The sequence below is a fragment of the Botryllus schlosseri genome, chromosome 2 (assembly GCF_051294905.1).
Source record: "Botryllus schlosseri isolate E-star chromosome 2, Bs_hap1, whole genome shotgun sequence".
In the NCBI taxonomy this organism is placed as follows: domain Eukaryota; kingdom Metazoa; phylum Chordata; class Ascidiacea; order Stolidobranchia; family Styelidae; genus Botryllus; species Botryllus schlosseri.
Genome location: NC_137237.1, coordinates 28,920,895 through 28,938,498, shown reverse-complemented (window position 1 = coordinate 28,938,498; position 17,604 = coordinate 28,920,895). Strand labels below are relative to the sequence as shown.

The following is a 17,604-nucleotide window of genomic DNA, read 5'->3' as shown; positions in this document are numbered from 1 at the left end:
TTGTTGGAACAGTCCTGGGCATTTTCTGTTGCCGTCGATTGTGGTAACAAGCGGAGTACAACCATGGATGGTGATATTCACAACTTTCACGTGATTGCTGTTCCTGTGTTTGAAGCGAAAACTGCCAAAAAAATTTGTCAAATGTTGACCTCTGTTGTTGACCTCTGTTCTTGAGATTTTGTGTTCGGATTTGAGGAGCAAGTTGTTAGGGTTTACTAGCGACGGTGAACCGACAATGACAGGCCACGTCGGTGGTGTTGGAACCCTGCTTCAAAAGGAAGCTTCACAAGAGATTTTCCACTTCTGGTGCGGACTGCACCAACTCGACTTGGTTGTGCAAAAGGCCTACTCGAAGCTTGCCAATGAAACTTTCATTACTCAAATGAACAGCTTGATCGGATTTCTGCGCCGACAGCAGAAGCTCCAGACTGAAATGCAAACAACATGCCCACGCTTTGTCGACACTCGGTGGGCTTCAATGAAGTGAGTGACTGGATGGTTTGTTGCGAACAAGATACGCGTGCTGCAGTATCTCGATGAAAAAAATCCTCCTGCACGCCCATCGCCAGAGTGGTGGATACGTTGTCGCTCTTGACGTTGTCGCCGGAGAGGTCCTGAAAGTGGTCAAGTCCCCGCAAGGCAAGAAAACTCTGGTCACCGAGCAGCACGCCAAGCTGATGAAGTTGCGTGACAACCTGAAGGACTTGTGTTCAGCAACTACAGAGCTTCGTGAGGAGGATGGCTTCCAGGGTGAATTAGAATACGTCAGAGTGGAATCAGTTTCTGTTTCCATGACAAATGTTCAGGAGTTCATGCTCGACTTGGGACTTTTTGTGCAGGCCAAACTTAATGAAATCTCAGCTGCTACAAGGAAAACTGTTCAAAGGGGAGTCGGCCTTCTGGTTTGCACCCTACTTCATGGCGTCTGTGATCTCCTGGCAAACAACGCGGACATCAAAAACAACAAGATACCACCGACGCTTCTGAAGGAACTGGTCAAGTTACGTCGTTCAGGTGTCTCTGACTTGCTTCGCGAACAGTCAGGACGGCTTCGAGCAGCTAGGTGGGCCGAAGAAAAACTCGAGGATGTCGAGACGGAGCACGCTCAACTGCGGGACTATTACAGAGACCATGACAATTTCCGCATTTCGTTGGAGGAGGAGGGCCCTGACAGCAACTTCAAGGACGCTCGGGGTGTCCTCGAGGGTATGAACATCCACCTGCCCACCCTAAAGGACTTCTGCGGAACGCTTTCGACCGTGTTTCCAACGACGGCACCAGTGGAGGCGGATTTTTCCGCCATCGGAATTGTAAAGAATGACTACCGGGAGAGCCTGACCGATTTCTTGCTCGAAGGCTGCCTTCATGCAAAACAGTTTCAAGAGCTGCAGAAACTTGTGTGATTTTTGGTTAGATCAATAAACTTGAAACATCAGCAGGTGGAGTAATGCAAAACACGAGCTTGTTTTCACATAAAAGTCTCAGTATTGTACCCTCCTACGCCAGGAAAGCCATTTTTTCATAAAAGTATATTTTAGTATAATTTAAAATTCTGGTTGAGTATAAAATAAGCTATTTTTGCTAAATTGTACTTCAGTACCATTTAAAGACCCCTGTGCATAGCCATAATGCCCTACAACTACGTATCAAGTTTAGAGTTGGGATTCAATGCATGGTAATTCCGTTATTAAAGTTGGCTATGTATGGGTACGTGCTATACGCTCCCGCAAAACAGATGTACGCAAAAAGTTGATGTAGAGCCGCGTTAGTTTTAAAGTTGTTCCATCATGAAATGTCTGATGGGATTTGGTATGGTGCATTTTTATAATGTCCTATAACCGCGTACCAACTTTCAAGGTGGGAATTCAATGTTTAACACGGTAATTCTGCTATTAAAATTGACTATGTATAGGTATATGCTAAGTTCACGCAAAACAGATATACGCGTAAAAGTCGGTATTCGACTGCGTTAGTTTTAAAGGTGTTCCATCATTAGATGTGTGATGAAATTTAGCATGGTGCATTGCCATAATGTCCTACATCTACGTATCAAGTTTAGAGTTGGGATTCAATGTTAAGCATGGTAATTCAGTTATTAAAGTTGACTATGTATAGGTACGTGCTATACGCTCCCGCAAAACAGATGCACGCAAAAACCGAATTTTTCGATTAGTTTATATTCCGTATTTTATTTAAAACTAAAACTGTTAAGTACTACTTAAGGTGTTATAAAATGTGAAAAAGTGCAAATAGCGGAGACGTTTGGAGACTGCGTTTAGGACAGTTCGATGTCGCTCGAATATTTCATCCCCAACTCGACGTAAGGTTCTCTCTGCTTTCGTATTTACCTTAACGCATGAGCCGTCGAGTTCGTACATGATAAAATTCCTGGTCAAGGAATATGCTTCGAATATAATTTCATCCGTTTCTTCAGTGATCGAAGGTGATACTCTTGATAATTCCATGCTTTGAGGAGAATAGCAAGTCAGAGCTTATTTCGAGATCTTAGCTACTTTGAAAATGAGGATCCTAGGATTTGCATAACTTTCATCTATATCGTACGATGCGTTTACGCGGTCCAGAATGACTTATGGCGATGAAAAATAGCAAAAATGCTCTATTAAGCATTGAGCACGGTTCAAGAACTATGATATTCCTGTACTTGCACAAGTTACAAACGCGCTATCGTAAATTAGTATATATTACTAAAATACGAACTCGGACGAAATCATGAATGCGTAGGACTTACTTTAAACATATATTGTGTACAAACAACTTTTTACAAGAACTATAAAATTCACCGGCATCGCGACATCTTTCAAAAACAAAACCATGATCAATGGCTATTTTTCATTGACATAAGTCATTCTGGAACGCGAAAACGCATTGTAAAATATAGATGAAACCAGTGGCGGCTCGTCCTATAGGGCAACTGGGGCATTGCCCCGCCTAAAATTCTGTTCAATAACAGTTCTTTACCATTTAGAGACGCACAGCAATCTATATATACCGAAATCACAGCGAAAATCGTATTCTTCTTGTCCTTTCGCTTGTAAATGCCCGCCCATATATAGCGAAGTCTGCGAAAATCGAATTCTCTTCCGTGTTTTCGCTTTGCGAATGCCTAGCCGGGGCATGCCCCGGTAGCGCTCATAACAAGCTTTCACTGTCTATTCTCTCAAAGTCGCGCACAATAAAGAAACAGTGATTTACTCTCTCCTATTCATAAAATTACCGAGCAACCGGGGCAACATAGCCTAGTCGCCCTTAAGGTGTGATGTAACAATCGTATCTATATCTGAACTCGGTTACCGTCATATGCGTTTAGTCGACCTTTGCTGGTCTAGGTCGATTTTGATGGTGTTTCACACCATGATAATTCTTGAAACTTGGTATGTCATGTCGTGATGGTAGTATTTAACACTGTCCCTAGTTACAGGGTTTCTACTTAAAGTTTAGGGTAGTAATTCCGTTTCCGAAGTTGAGTGTGTGCTGACCGTCATGTATCGCAAACAGATTTTACTCAAGAGCCGGTATTGGTATCCATTGATTTTGACGATGTTCCATACCGAGATCGGTCATGACATTTGGTACGGTAAGTCTTAATGTTAGTATCGAACGCTGTACCAAGTTTCAAGTTTGTCACTGTACTGTGTTTGTGGTAATTTCGTTTCCTAAGTCGAGTGAGAGCTGACTCGTCATTTATCGCAAACATATTTTACGCAAAGCCGGTATTGGTCTCCATTGATTTTAACGATGCTCCTTACCTAGATCCGTCAGGAGCTTTTGCATGGTATGTCTTGATTTTAGTATCGAACGCTGTGCCTAGTCTCAAGGTTGGCACTCAATGATTAGGGCAGCAATTTCGTTATTAAGGTCGAGTATGGTAGAGATGTGCGCTGATCTGACACTTAGCCCACCTAACGCATTGCGGATTTCACGCAAAAGCCGGTGTATCTGTGTTAACGCTAACTGTGTTCCATACTGAGATAGGTGATGAGATGATGATATCATGAAACAGTTTACTAACATCCTCGGTTTGCATTCAAATATTTACTTTTATTTTATATTCTCCAATGTCAATTTCACCGTGAAATTGTGGCCTTCAGGCCATTTGCTTACAATTACAACCCCTGTCAAGCGTGATAGCTGTTTCGTTTTCGATGGCGGCTAAGAGCTGATCGCTTGATTAGCCTATTCCTCAGTAAATCTTACGCAAAATTCGGTGTTGGTGTGTTCGTATTAATTTTGACAGTGTACCATACCGAAAACGGTCATGAGGCTATTTCTCGATGATTTCATGTAACAGTGTACCAAGTTTTCGGCTTTCATCCACGTATTTATTCGGTAATATATTTTCCCAAGGCGATTTTGCAGCAGACATATAGACACTATAGACCGTAAGCCGTATGTGTCGTGTGACAGTCTCCAGCCAGTTAGGCTTACGCAATCTCTCGAGTTATAGTCATTTCCATTGCTGCAGATAATTAGTCAGGTATAGTGCGAACATGAACCGTGTCGAATCTTTGTTCCGTACGCCGTTTACGCAGTTACCACACTTCAAGTCACAGCTCACCGGCAGACCTCTCGCGGCACATACGTTAAAATCACTGTTGTCGGGAAGTTCGTGTTACCGTACGTCAGGGGTTCTCAACTTCTCTTGTGTAACGGGCCGCATTTTAACAGCAAAATACGCTGCGGGCCGCATAGCAATATTACCGTGTATTTGTGCGCTGCAATTAAATTTAGGCTACTGCAGCCTATTTACCACTCGTATACGGGCATTTAGTACATTTTTATGCATTATAATTTATAAAGCATCAATGGACAGCGTTCATACGTTTGCAGCTGCTGCTTATTCTGAGAATATGTATCTTCTAGCGGCGCAATTAAATCCCTTCATGGAGCGTGCATTGCATTCATTGCCAGGTCGGTATATGCAACTTAAAACCCTTCCACCAGAGAACCGAACTCTCTGTTTCAATGCTTGAGTGAGCAATTATAAAATGATGGTAAATTTTGCGTTACAGAGGCCATTATCACATTGAGTGAGCTCTGAGTGATATGAGAGGAAGTCTGGCGTTCGGGACCATTTCTGAGCAAACCAATCAACCATTCTCCATTCCTTCCATGCCTGGAGCCCTACATCAACAGTTACAGAGTTAGCTTTGTCAAGCTGATATTTTTCGCAGGCCCCCTCACCACGTTTGCCCAGCCAGCATTTCCTCTGCATATATGTCCACTCCGATAAAATTCAACCAGATAATTAGTTATGCAATGTCGGTGGATTTGTCCAAGGTTGGGTTAAAGCAGTACCTACTAGGCAACGTGTTTAAGAACATGCGACCGACTGACATTGACGTAACTCGTCTGGACACGATTGAATCAGACGACTGTATCTTCGAAATTTGTCTGGTGATATTGTCTTTGCTGCTAAGTTCCGGAAACAGCTGATATTCGCACAGTATGTGAAGGTCTTATTGAAATCGCACCTTCCGTAGCAGATTTCTAGGATTTAGCGATATTCCAAGTAATTTTGAACGATGCGTCTGTAACGTTGTCGGCAATCTCAACAACCGTTCGCAGTGAGTCACACATTCTTTAAAATTGCAGGCTAACTACGTAGCGGGATTCACTTGAACCAGAGTCCAGCAGAATACCGATTCAAAACAGTAACAATCTGAAGTCGAGCATATATCAAGAAACGAGAGCACATTAAAGCAGTGGTTCTCAAACTTTTTCAGACATACCCCCTTTTTTTATAGAGAATAATTTCGTGCTCTCTTATCGTCATATAACAAAATGCAACCAGAATGCTACAAACGGCTAGTTTGATGGCATGGAAGGTTATGACTGTTGATGAGAGAATTCTCAAATATGGAATTCGGACTATACACAGAGAAATAACTATGAACTGAAGACAAATTGCGCGCAGCGCGAAAATTTTTTTCAGTTGACCGCAGCGTCGCACCCCTTTCAGATGCTTTCACGCTCCAAAGGGGCGCGCCTCCCAGTTTGAGAACCCCTGCGTTCAAAAATTATTATCAAACGAAACAAGGACGGTGCGATAAAAGAGCCAAGTATCTAAATTAATTTGTTACAATACCGTGTCAGCAATAATTGTGTTTATGATGAAAGATGTCGCGGGCCGCAAAACAATCGTCTGCGGGCCGCATGCGGCCCGTGGGCCGCGGGTTGAGAACCCCTGCCGTACGTAGTCCGTACCACCAAGTTACTTGTTTACGTTGGAAAACGCCATTGTGACGTCATCTTGATAAAAAGTCGCTTGCAGCCCTTGCCCCACCACCCGATATTGTCACGAGCCGCCACTGGATGAAACTCAAGCAAATCCTAGGATCCTCATTTTCAAAGTAGCTTAGATCTCGAAATAAGCTTTGAATTCAGGGGGCGCGATTTCGATTACTCGAAACTTGTTGCTTGTACGATTTATCGCGGGTGCGTTAAGGGTTAGGAACGTTTTTTTAATGTAGTTACACATTCTAGTTGTTTTGATGTAAGGAAAAAACTCATTCGATAACTCGATACAACTAGTTAACACGCGTTGATGGAACTTTCCTCATTTGTATGCATAGCCTAGGCGTAATTGTTTTTCGTTTCTATCTACTTTAAAAAGACTCGGTGTAGAAGTTTCGAAACTTGCATGAATTACAAGCTACATAATACAACTAGTTAACACGCGTTGATGTAACTTCCCTCATATGTATGCATAGCCTACGCGAAATTGGTTACCGAATTTTTCGATTACTTTATATTCCGAGTTTTATTTAAAACTGAAACCGTTAAGTATTACTAAAAGTGGTATAAAATGTGAATAAGTGTACAAGTAGAATTATTATTATGTCATAAATAAGTAGTTTACAAGTTCATACGATTTTTCTTGTTGCGTTCCGAGATAAAATGTAATTTTTCGCTCTTTTTTATTTTTCATTAAAATTATTATTCATTTTACAAAAAACGTCGACTTTTGAAAATGGAAAATGCGTGAGCTCGACTAACTTTTTACGTAGTTCGAAATCGCTACTTCTATGCATTAATTCAAAGTATTTGTCAGTCATCGTAACACCGCTCATATTGCGCGCTATCTATTTATTTCACAGATAACGAATTACTCCTGCTTTTATCAGAGGATACTTTTCTAGGATTTGCCTACTAACAGTACTTAGTTTAGATTAATAAAAGTATAGTGATTGAAAATAGATCACTGGATTATAGTTTACAGAAAACTCCACAATTCTATGTGACGTCCTTGCATACCAACAACCTTCGAACTATTCGCCGCCTCATAAACACTTGAGTAGGCCTACATCTGATGCGTGAGGGGAAAACATAGTTAAATTTTCATATGCATTTAGTTTCCAACTCTGAAAGCAAGCTTAGTCTATGATCATTCGCGTACCATTAGTATTCATTTTACAAAAACGTCGTGTAAAGGTAAAATACTTGTTCATTTCGGAGTACTCAAGTATCAGTTTTGTCAGCTTATTATATGCTCAGTATATTATACGTCACAAATTGTGGAGCATTTATGTGGGTGCTCCAGGGTGCTCTTCATTGAGTGTTCGTGGTGGGTGATAAGTTTAATTTGCAAAATTAGCGTGTTCAAATCAGGCCTGTCGCCAACATAGTGATGTCGCATTAGCCCTAAATACACATAATAGAATATAAAGGAAAAGTATCATCTAACGTATAATGAATGTTATCTATTTCTCGGAAGCAAGTTATTATCAAAACATAGTGGTCAAAATTATCGCAGAGCAATACCGATTTGCGTAAATTCCGTTATGCGTCTGACTACGTTACTAGGGATTATGTAGTTAGTTAAGGAATTAGGAGTCCTATATTCCCAATCGGTATGGAACAACATCAAAATCATCACAAAGCAATATCGACTTTTGCGTGAATTCTGCTATGCGTTTTACTACGGTAGTATGCGCAGCTGCTTACAGGTGTCCAGACGTGGACTTTCTACTATATTCGCTCCTAACATTAAAGCAGCACCCGACGCAGCTTACATTATTACGTTATAAGTCGTCGGTGGCGTTTCACTGTCGGTTTATTCACCCTTATTCTAGTGACATGAAAAGGACTGAACCGTATGAAATGTGGTCACTACAAGAATCGAGCGAAAGCGCTGTTTCAATCCGTCTTGCATCGGTCACGATTAGTTTTACTTTTCAACTAACTTGGTGTCTGTCGTTATATTCATTAGACTCGCTTTCATGCGGCTAATTTGGCACTATCATTATAACGTCGGGGATCGCGTACCTGCGGCGAAGGTGTTCGTTCTTTATATTTTGTGAAGTAGAGAGTAGTTTAAGGTTATGTTTGTCTAACCTTGACGAGTGCTATTGTCACACTCGATCACCATATTTAAATCATGGACATCTCAATGATGTTGACTAAATTTACGGCTTCAGAACGTGCTAATTAGACCTAATCGTTATAACGCTGGGGTTCGCGTACAGGCATCGAAAGTGTTTGTATAAATAAAGCCCTGCGAATCGCACGCCTGCGGCTATAGTTCGTTCGATTATTTTCACCTTGGGATTCGCGTATATGCTACTAAGCTGTTACGACTTTAGAAAATTCTACAAGACTATTCGGAACGCGCACATGCGAGTGATTTGTTTCCGTACCTCCGAACTGGAGAATCGCTTGCCTGCGTCTAATGAAAATAATTCGTAAAATGTGGGGCTGCAGAGAGCGTAACTTGTATACGTAAAATCAAGTTTAAAAATATGGAAGGATGAGTTATCTCTGACCAATAGAGTAATATAACCGCCTATAGTTTAGTGGGGTATTGCTATAATGTATATCCAAACAATCGTTGCAGACTCTGAATGTTACCTGGGTCCTTATCGCAAAAATCATGCATCAGAAGCGTAGGGATTCATATTATCAAGTCGCAGCGCTCAAAATCGGATTTTATATTAAGTAATTAGTGATGATGTGTAGAATTTTGATATTAATAATATTATCCGGAGAATATAGCCTTGCATAGACATCATAGTTTTCGCATTTATGTATAATCTGAATAGGAATTTAAATACATAGTCCTAAATACACATAATAGAAAATCTGTCGATTCTAGCTAAGGTAAGATTTGACGCAAAAAAGTCAAAAAACAGCTCAGTACGCATAATCATGATGATGTAGCAATGGGCGTTGATGTAGCAATGGGCGTTATATGGATGGATGATGTAACAATGGGCGTGGCTGATGACGTAGCAGATGATGTGGCAATGGGTGTGGCTGATGATGTGGCAATGGGTGTGCTATAGGTGCGGCAATGGGTGGATGATGTGGCAGGGGGCGTCCCATAGGTGCGGCAATGGGCGGATGATGTGGCAATGTAGGCGTGGCAATTAAGGCGACAGGCGGATGATGTGGCAATGGCCGCGGCTGATGACGTAGCAGATGATGTGGCAATGGGTGGATGATGTGGCAAGGGGTGTCCCATAGGTGCGGCAATGGGCGGATGATGTGGCAATGTAGGCGTGGCAATTAAGGCGACGTGGCCTTCTGGGATTGGCCGGCGTATAAATTGCTTTCCCTTACTACTTCGCGGGCCGCATTGAACATATGAATCCATTCGCGGGCCACATTATAGTATAATCGAAATTATAAGCCAAGACGCATACTTTTATTTGATTATTGTAGTAAACATGCACACATAGATATGGATTAAACAATTTTAACATTGGTTTGATGATAATACAAATGGGTCAGAAACATTGATGATATTTTACAAGCTTGCCATCTTCAATCAAGTCGTCAAAATTTGGGATGGAAGTAGGCTGTGCCGATTCTTATGACAGGATGGAAATTTGAATATGTGAGAAGCGATCGGCTCATAGATATGCTGATTCTGCTTTGGGTTAAGCTTACATCATCATAACCAGCCTGTTACATTTAAATAACTTTTTGGAAAAGGCTTACAGTGTTGAACTTGCCTTCTTCACGTTCTTTTATGAGGACGAGATCAACATAATTTACTGGTGCCCTAAACATTTGATTAATTCGGTTGATTTATTTGGCACCCCGTAATTTGATACATTTGGTCTAAAATTAGAATGTTCGGATTCAAGTGATGTTTCGAATTACAGCATCGAATTTATTACAATAATGACATATTATGAAAAGTAATACATATTGCGTTACCTCCGATGACGAAACAGAAGTACCTATCAGTTGATACTTTATTGATTGCAAAGCATTCATCTTCAACTTTTCGCTTTTTGTATTGATTTGGACAACTCGTTATGAATTAATTGAGGCCGAAGTTATGAACAATTTGCACCTAACTGTGCATAGGATGACACTACCCAGCACACGCACGAAAGGGTTTGTTCAGATACACCACAGAAAGTTGGAGTTCTAAGTTCTAACCCAAAATCACATTTTTTATCCAAACTAATTCATTTCCGTTTTGGTTTCCTTGGATGTTTAGCAACCGAAACATTTCAAAATGCGTGGCTCCCGACCATGGGCCGGGCTCATGCGCCAACAATAAAACCAAAATATACATTATTAATATTATACGTAATCAATATCATGATGAAATATCTTAGGAAAAATTTTAGCGAATTCCCTCTAGTTCTAGTAAGTAGATTTGTACTGCGCATTTTATCAATATCTACTACATTTCTCGATGCCTTTGCGGGCCGCACAAAATGTCCTCACGGGCCGCAGTTTGCCCACTCCTGTAATACGTCCAATAAGTCCAAAATCCAAAATCCAAAATGCCGTCGCGGGCCGCACAAAATGGTCTCGCGTGTCGCATGCGGCCCGTGGCCGCGTGTTTGAGACCCCTGCTATAAAGTGTAGATCCGGGGTGGCCAAACCGTGGCACGAGGGCAACACTAGGCCACGAGGAGGTTTTGAATGGCTCGGTCATTTCGGAATTTAGTTATATTATCAAAAAATAACTGTAATAACTTATTGTGAACTTGCAAGGTCAACCCAGACTTGGATCAGCTTGACCGCGAAGTTTTGGATGTTATGACTTAAAAAGCAGCAGTTTCGACTCATTGGCGTAGTCAGGGACCATGCCCATCTCATATTTTCGTATTTTATAAAATATATCATAAATTAGAATATTTTGCTGCAGATTGATTCAGCTTCGCGCAATTATGTGCCCCTAGATTTCTTGAATTCAGTGACCCTTCTAAAAATGTAAAAGATATTCGTAATATACAAAACTGAGTCGAGCTGTATTCGCAAAAATTAGAAAACATGATAGTGCTGGACTCCCAGTAGGCTCTATCACATATAAATTGAGGCCGATTGGGATCGTCTTCAGTCTCTCGTGCAGTGGTTTACAACCGGTATCCGTGAAGCGTTTTTAGTGGGTCCGGCGAAACCTCAGAATGGTTGGTAACCTAATTTGTATGTTTTTAATGTGGGAAATCACGACGCAGTTTCGCTTCATTACTGATAAAACTCCAGGACTCACATCAACAGAATGGCCGTCTGAGATGAAATATCCTACTGTGCAAACTCATTTTATTGCTAAATTGCCGATAACCTATACAAATCAATCACGATGACTTCGAAATGTTTGCGAAATGCATTTTCTCCTGTGATATCCATAACCACTATTTTATAATAAATTCAAGATGGGCTGCCTAGATAAAAATGACCAGGCTGGACTTTATTTTATGTTCATTAAAAAATCTGTTTCTCAACTTTGGTGCCATAATTGTTGCGATCATACTCAAATATGTCGTCGGCAGCGTTACGTGTTATTATCACATTCACCACCATATTTGTGGAAATGGATTTATGGCAATGACCGTTCACATCAAATCGAAGGCGCGAATTTTCAAGACACGTCGACGCATTTAAAGAAATGCAGTTTCAGGATTCATTTTGAAATATTAAAAGTCACAATTTCTACATACATATATTATGATATTAATTTTAAGAGAAGTCATTTTGTTGCTGAGCTTACAGTTAATATTTTTACAAGGCAGATGACAATTGCGCGATAATTGAGCAAAATTTGAACTAAAAGGCGAGAGGGTCCGCGGGGTCCGTGACGGTCCAAAAGGGGGCCCCGAAGACAAAAAGGTTGAGAACCACTGCTTTAGTGGTACACAAAGATATATGAAATGCTGGTGAACATGCGACTTCGCGAGTGAGCTCTCAGAAGGCTCGTCGGCGATGAAATTTTGCCCCAAAATGAACGACGCGTGTTGGCCAAAACCTGTTTAGGCACCTCGTATAGACTACTCCTGTCATTGCAATCTGATCTTCGCGGTACATAAGTGATCCGCAATAGCCTATACATGTATTATTATATGTACCGATATTATTGACCGAATTCATTGGTTAACTGAGATATTTTCGCACTTTGCGCGGACAGATAGTGAATGCACATTGTGCACTAGTCTGCTATTTCGGTGCGCATAGTAAGAGAAGTCTTGCGTTTACCGTTTCCCAATCCAGCTCTAAACATAATACCATCAATAGTAGGGTTACCATGTGTTGAGATACGAAAAAGAGGACACTTTTCAAAATTTTTGAAAGCACCATCACCAGTAAAGAAAACTGGTAATTTTGAAAATTTCTCGATGGAGAGTGGTGTCTTGACTAAAAAAACAGGTCATCACATTGACTCGACTTTCGTTTTACCCCATTTTTTACGAAACTCTGACGTTCGTTGTGTCGGTGTACACTGTACACTGTACAGTTTTGTGGTCGAATTTTAAAATTGTTTTTAGAAAAGAGGACAAATTCTCAGAAAGAGGACATTTAGGCGTCATCCGCGTACACTTTCGATTTAGTGAAAAAGATGACAAATCCCTTAAAAGTGGACGTATGGTAACCCTAATTAATAGGAGGATTAATCATTTGTACAATACCGGTAAAGCGTACAACCGAACCTCGACCAGTATATATATATGGACGGTGATTATTAGGGTTGCATTTAAAACAAACGGTGTTTTAAAACCAGAGGTGGTCAGTAACGAAGTATTTCTACTTTTTCGAAGTACTCAAGTAGTTTCCCTCTATTTCTGGTACTTACTGAAGTGGATCTGATTTTCACTACTTCTACTTCTACTTCGTAATATTTTGTGATCTACCTACTTACTTTTCGCTATTTTCAGTTTGTCAAGTAGAAGTAGTTTGATCCTCCAATCAGGAAGATTGCCCGAGGAATTTCGGGGCTGTTTTCACGGAGTATCAACATATAATTTTTACAAAAGTTGAGTAAAGCCCAGAATTTTCGTCGCGCTTCGCGCGCAGTGGATACGGTCTAACCAGTATGATTTCACGAAAGTATCGGTGAATATAATTTAGGTAGCGGGTTGGCGTGGCTCCGTCCACACCGCATTGTCGCCCTTCACCCATATGAAATATTTCATAACAGTATATATGACTCATCATAACGCCTGAAACTGATGTTTCGCAATCTAGCATTTACTTATCATATCGTACTCTAGCAGTCCATGGCGTGTCCTAATCTGGAAAAGTGGACTCTGAATTTTTTTAGTTTTAGAGCTGTTTTAGCATACCACCTTTGAAACTTTCTGGACTAAAGACATGAAATACATTTGCCGCTTTTAGAAGTAGTATTTATGTTTCACTTTCAATCTCCAGTATTATATACTTTTAGTTCTAATTAATTTCAGTTCTTTTGTCTGGATAACATACATGTTGAAGTTGATGTATAAAAGCAAGTGTAGTAATGCCTTTAGTTTCCGGAAATAAAGCTACACAATATGGGATTTTTACGATCCATCATATTTTTTATGAACGTTTACTTATCGCGCAAGCTGTTTACACTGTATCCTACACAATATCTCCGTATTGCTCTTTGACTAAACAGCGGGCCTTATAATATGGAGGAGGGGGCGATACCACGATATTTTCAAAAACGTGTTGTTCGAGTATACAGAGGATTAGCATCGCATTTCCATATCGATACTAGCATTTTCACCCCATGATGCGCACGAATGCTCATGCTGTCGAAAATTGGATGCATCAATATGAATCAAGCTCGGCACCTTTCGCATAGCTCACTTTGCACCCTTTGACAATCTATGCGAACGAATTACGATCGTTTTCACAACTACTTACTTACTTGAGTAGATTTGAAGTCAGTCAATTCTGCTTCTACTTCAAGTAGTTTTAGGTTGCTTATGGAAAAAGTACTGCCAGTCGTACTTGAGTAGATTTTTCCGTCGCTACTTCTACTTCTACTTGAGTAGTTTTCTTGACTACTTTGACCACCTCTGTTTAAAACACTTTGTTTTAAACGAAGGCCATTAAAAAAATTGTGTTTTTTATAAGTTTGTAAAATTATTCCATAATTGTATAAATACTTTCCATAAAACATGTTGAATGAGCCTACGGACAATTACCACCCGATATCAGTGTTGGGATGACTAGAGTCTGGGACTCGAGTCAACTTTTTCGTATGAGTTGACTTGACTCGAGTCACTTTGCAAAAACGTCTTGACTTGACTTGACGAGTTGCTTCAGAAATAGGGAATGACTAGTGACTCGGAGCAAAATTTACGAGTCAATTTCAAGTCATCAAGTCATAAACAGTGTCGATTAGATCACCCTATCTTATATATCTTGATTGTTCGGTTTGTTCCCGATACGCAAGTGTCACTTGTGTGAGCAACCAGTCATTCACTGAGTGTATAAGTTTCACTGATCCTCCATTGTTACATTATAAATAAATTGACCGCAAACGAAACGATCACAGCTTACGTTGTCGTAGTAGCAGTAGATTAATGTAATATCAACGTATCTCTGTTTCCTAGACGGCTCAGTGCTTACATTGCGCAGTGCTCACCTTTACCAACACTCTTGTACGATTTAAATCGAAAGAATATAGCTTATGCGTTTATATTCTCACGGATGCGTAGATGGATAGTGTATGTACTGCATCAATTTGTACAACTTCGAGGCTTCGTATTCGATCCTCTATATTGGTTGATAATACCGGACTGTAGTTATTTAGCTATGTATACAGTTACTCACGTATTTTATTAACAGCTCTACGTGTTCGTGAGCCATACAGCACCTTTTTGCATGTATATTTAACTTTATATTCGTTATTTGTTTCAAGATCAATGGCCAATTAATCTGTCCTTCACCCAGTTAGCAAAATGTAATGACTTTGCATCATCACTCATACTTCGAAAATTCAATTTGACTTGAATCGTGACTTGACTCGTGACTTGACTTGACTCGACTTGACTCGAGTCACCTCCGAAAATCGGGTGACTTGACTTGACTCGAGTCACATTTGAAAATCGATTTACTTGACTTGACTTGACTCGAGTCAAAATGTGCAATGACTCAAGATGACTCGTGACTCGAAGGTAGTGACTTGATCCTAACACTACTCGATATATACCCGACGTATATCGATATGGGATGGTTGGAATCCTCAAAATAGTCGGTTCAACAGCGATAGTACAGATATTTCGTCAAAGGCGAGCTATATTTACCCTATATTTTCAATTGTCAATGTCAATTCACTATGACGTCACAATCCTATATCCGTGACGTCATAGCTTAAAAAACATGTTTTAAACAGTAAGGGCCTTGTTTTGAACATGTTTGTTTTAGATTGATTTTTGTTTTAAACGCAACCCTCGAGAGTCCATACTGTTACATCATGTGGAAGCAGAGTGAGTTACTCATGATATGTTTCCAAATAACCAATGAAATAGGACTGTATGCAGGTCGTGTCGAGCAGTAAGTGCAGAAGTGAAGAAATCGTGCCAGAAATATCCAAAAGGGTTGAAGCGCGTACACGCACATTCCTGACATACCAAATAGATCTATTTATGCAGCTGGAGTGAAATGTGGATTATTCAATGAATATTTTAGCTGCAGTTAGAAGACGGTGAATTTCTGGAGAAATGGCAGTTGCAAAAATTATTTAATGATTTTGTCTTTAATTTGAGACCGTATCATATTTAGAGGATCAGGAATCTCGGGATATCCCCATCCAGCTAACTCAGTGTTTCTCATACTTTTTTGAGCTACCGTCCCCCAGGACAACGAATAAAGCGCCACCGACACCCCTCATCACGCCTAAATCATAAAACGAAAGTTGTTCTGCATTTAATACAGCTAATAATGAGACCGATGAAGCTGGGGTATCATATTATCATCATCCTCAACATAGTGGGTTTGAGTTTCGATAAGAACAATCTTAATCTAAAATCTACAGTGTCCACGTCCCGTACTGTCAAGTCGGTTTCTGTTGTGAGTCAGAAACCTTGTCACGGCACGGAAAACACGTTCTAATAAATATGAGCGGAGAAGGAGAACAACGAAAAACTCAACCCGACCCTGCTGTGCCTATCTCTATTTGATTCAATTGTGCATCCAGAACGATTGATTGGAGATATTGAACTTTGGGTTGAACTCAAAATTGTTCTACACTACAATATAATCAGCTCCTCAATAAATTCATGCTCTCAACAGAATGGATTGATTATCCGATGAGGAATTTCTAATTGGAATATACCCTGGAATCAAATCACCATCGTGCAATTTTCTGAGATGATTGATTTATGTTTCTCCATCAAAATCGGGTCATTCGAGCTCGACCGGTAGCTCATGCAAGCTTGAGAGTTGGAACAGTTCACGTGTCGTAAAATTTCTGTGAAACATCACAGGCTTATCATTGAATCCGGACAGTGCCATTTTCAACTATATCAGGTTTCATCATTACTAAGAACGGATATATAGGCCTATTCTGCTCATATGTCCGTCAAGTAGAAGCGACATCGTTTCTCGCAAACAGAAACGCCGTGTCGAAGGCCCCGCTCGTGTGTCAATGTGGAAAATCTACGATCGTTTGAATAGAAAGTAAAATCACGCAAGGCAGTTTCTCTGTTAACAGTCATCACACCTTGCATTCAGCAATAACTGCTCGAATACTTCGTAGTTCTCACAGCACACAATGAACCACGCTTTTCAGGGATACTGCCGACTGCTAAATTAGTCCATTGATGTGCAGGATCAACATTGTCAAGTACCAATGGACTTTTCCTGTACAGCTGAATAAATAGACGGACGACCATAAATTGCCCTGACTGAATCGATTCTGCATTTTTACTGTGAATTTAGCTGCTTATTTATCAATCGTTTCAACACTACGCAGCAGTTTCCTTCTAAACCTACACCGCCCCGTTTGCTCTCATCACCCCCCACCGCCCCATTATATCCAGCGCCCCCCCAATCGCTCATTTCATGGCCAGCGACCCCTTAATTCACGCTCGCGAACGCCCCCAGGAGGCGCTGGCGCGCAGTTTGGATCCACTGAGCTAACTCAAAAGTATGCACAATGCACCTTGCACAATGCACATCTCTGTATATCTATTGTTTTAACATTGATATGCGGAGTTTGGTAAATGCATATCATTACTACAACGTAAGATGTAGGCTATATCGTAGTGATAGCTCTTCGTACATACATATGCGTACCGTACACCAGTGCTATTGCTTTGTTGTAATAGTAGCTAAACGTACGCTCTATGTTACAGGATTCGACAGGTCGAAACCACGATGAGAACGTGACGGTCCTGTAAAATCGGGACGTGC

At 40.6% G+C, this 17,604-nt stretch overlaps 2 protein-coding genes across 3 annotated transcripts in view; both read left to right on the top strand.

The window, feature by feature from the left end:
- LOC145457518 (chromosome-associated kinesin KIF4A-like) overlaps positions 1–17,604 on the top strand; it is a 252,540-nt gene that overhangs the window by 215,787 nt on the left and 19,149 nt on the right. The gene's annotated exons all lie outside the window — the stretch shown is intronic.
- On the top strand, positions 537–1,403 carry LOC145434663 (uncharacterized). Its single transcript, XM_080312005.1, has one exon. The coding sequence runs from the start codon at positions 537–539 to the stop codon at positions 1,401–1,403; it is 867 nt and encodes a 288-aa protein (XP_080168131.1).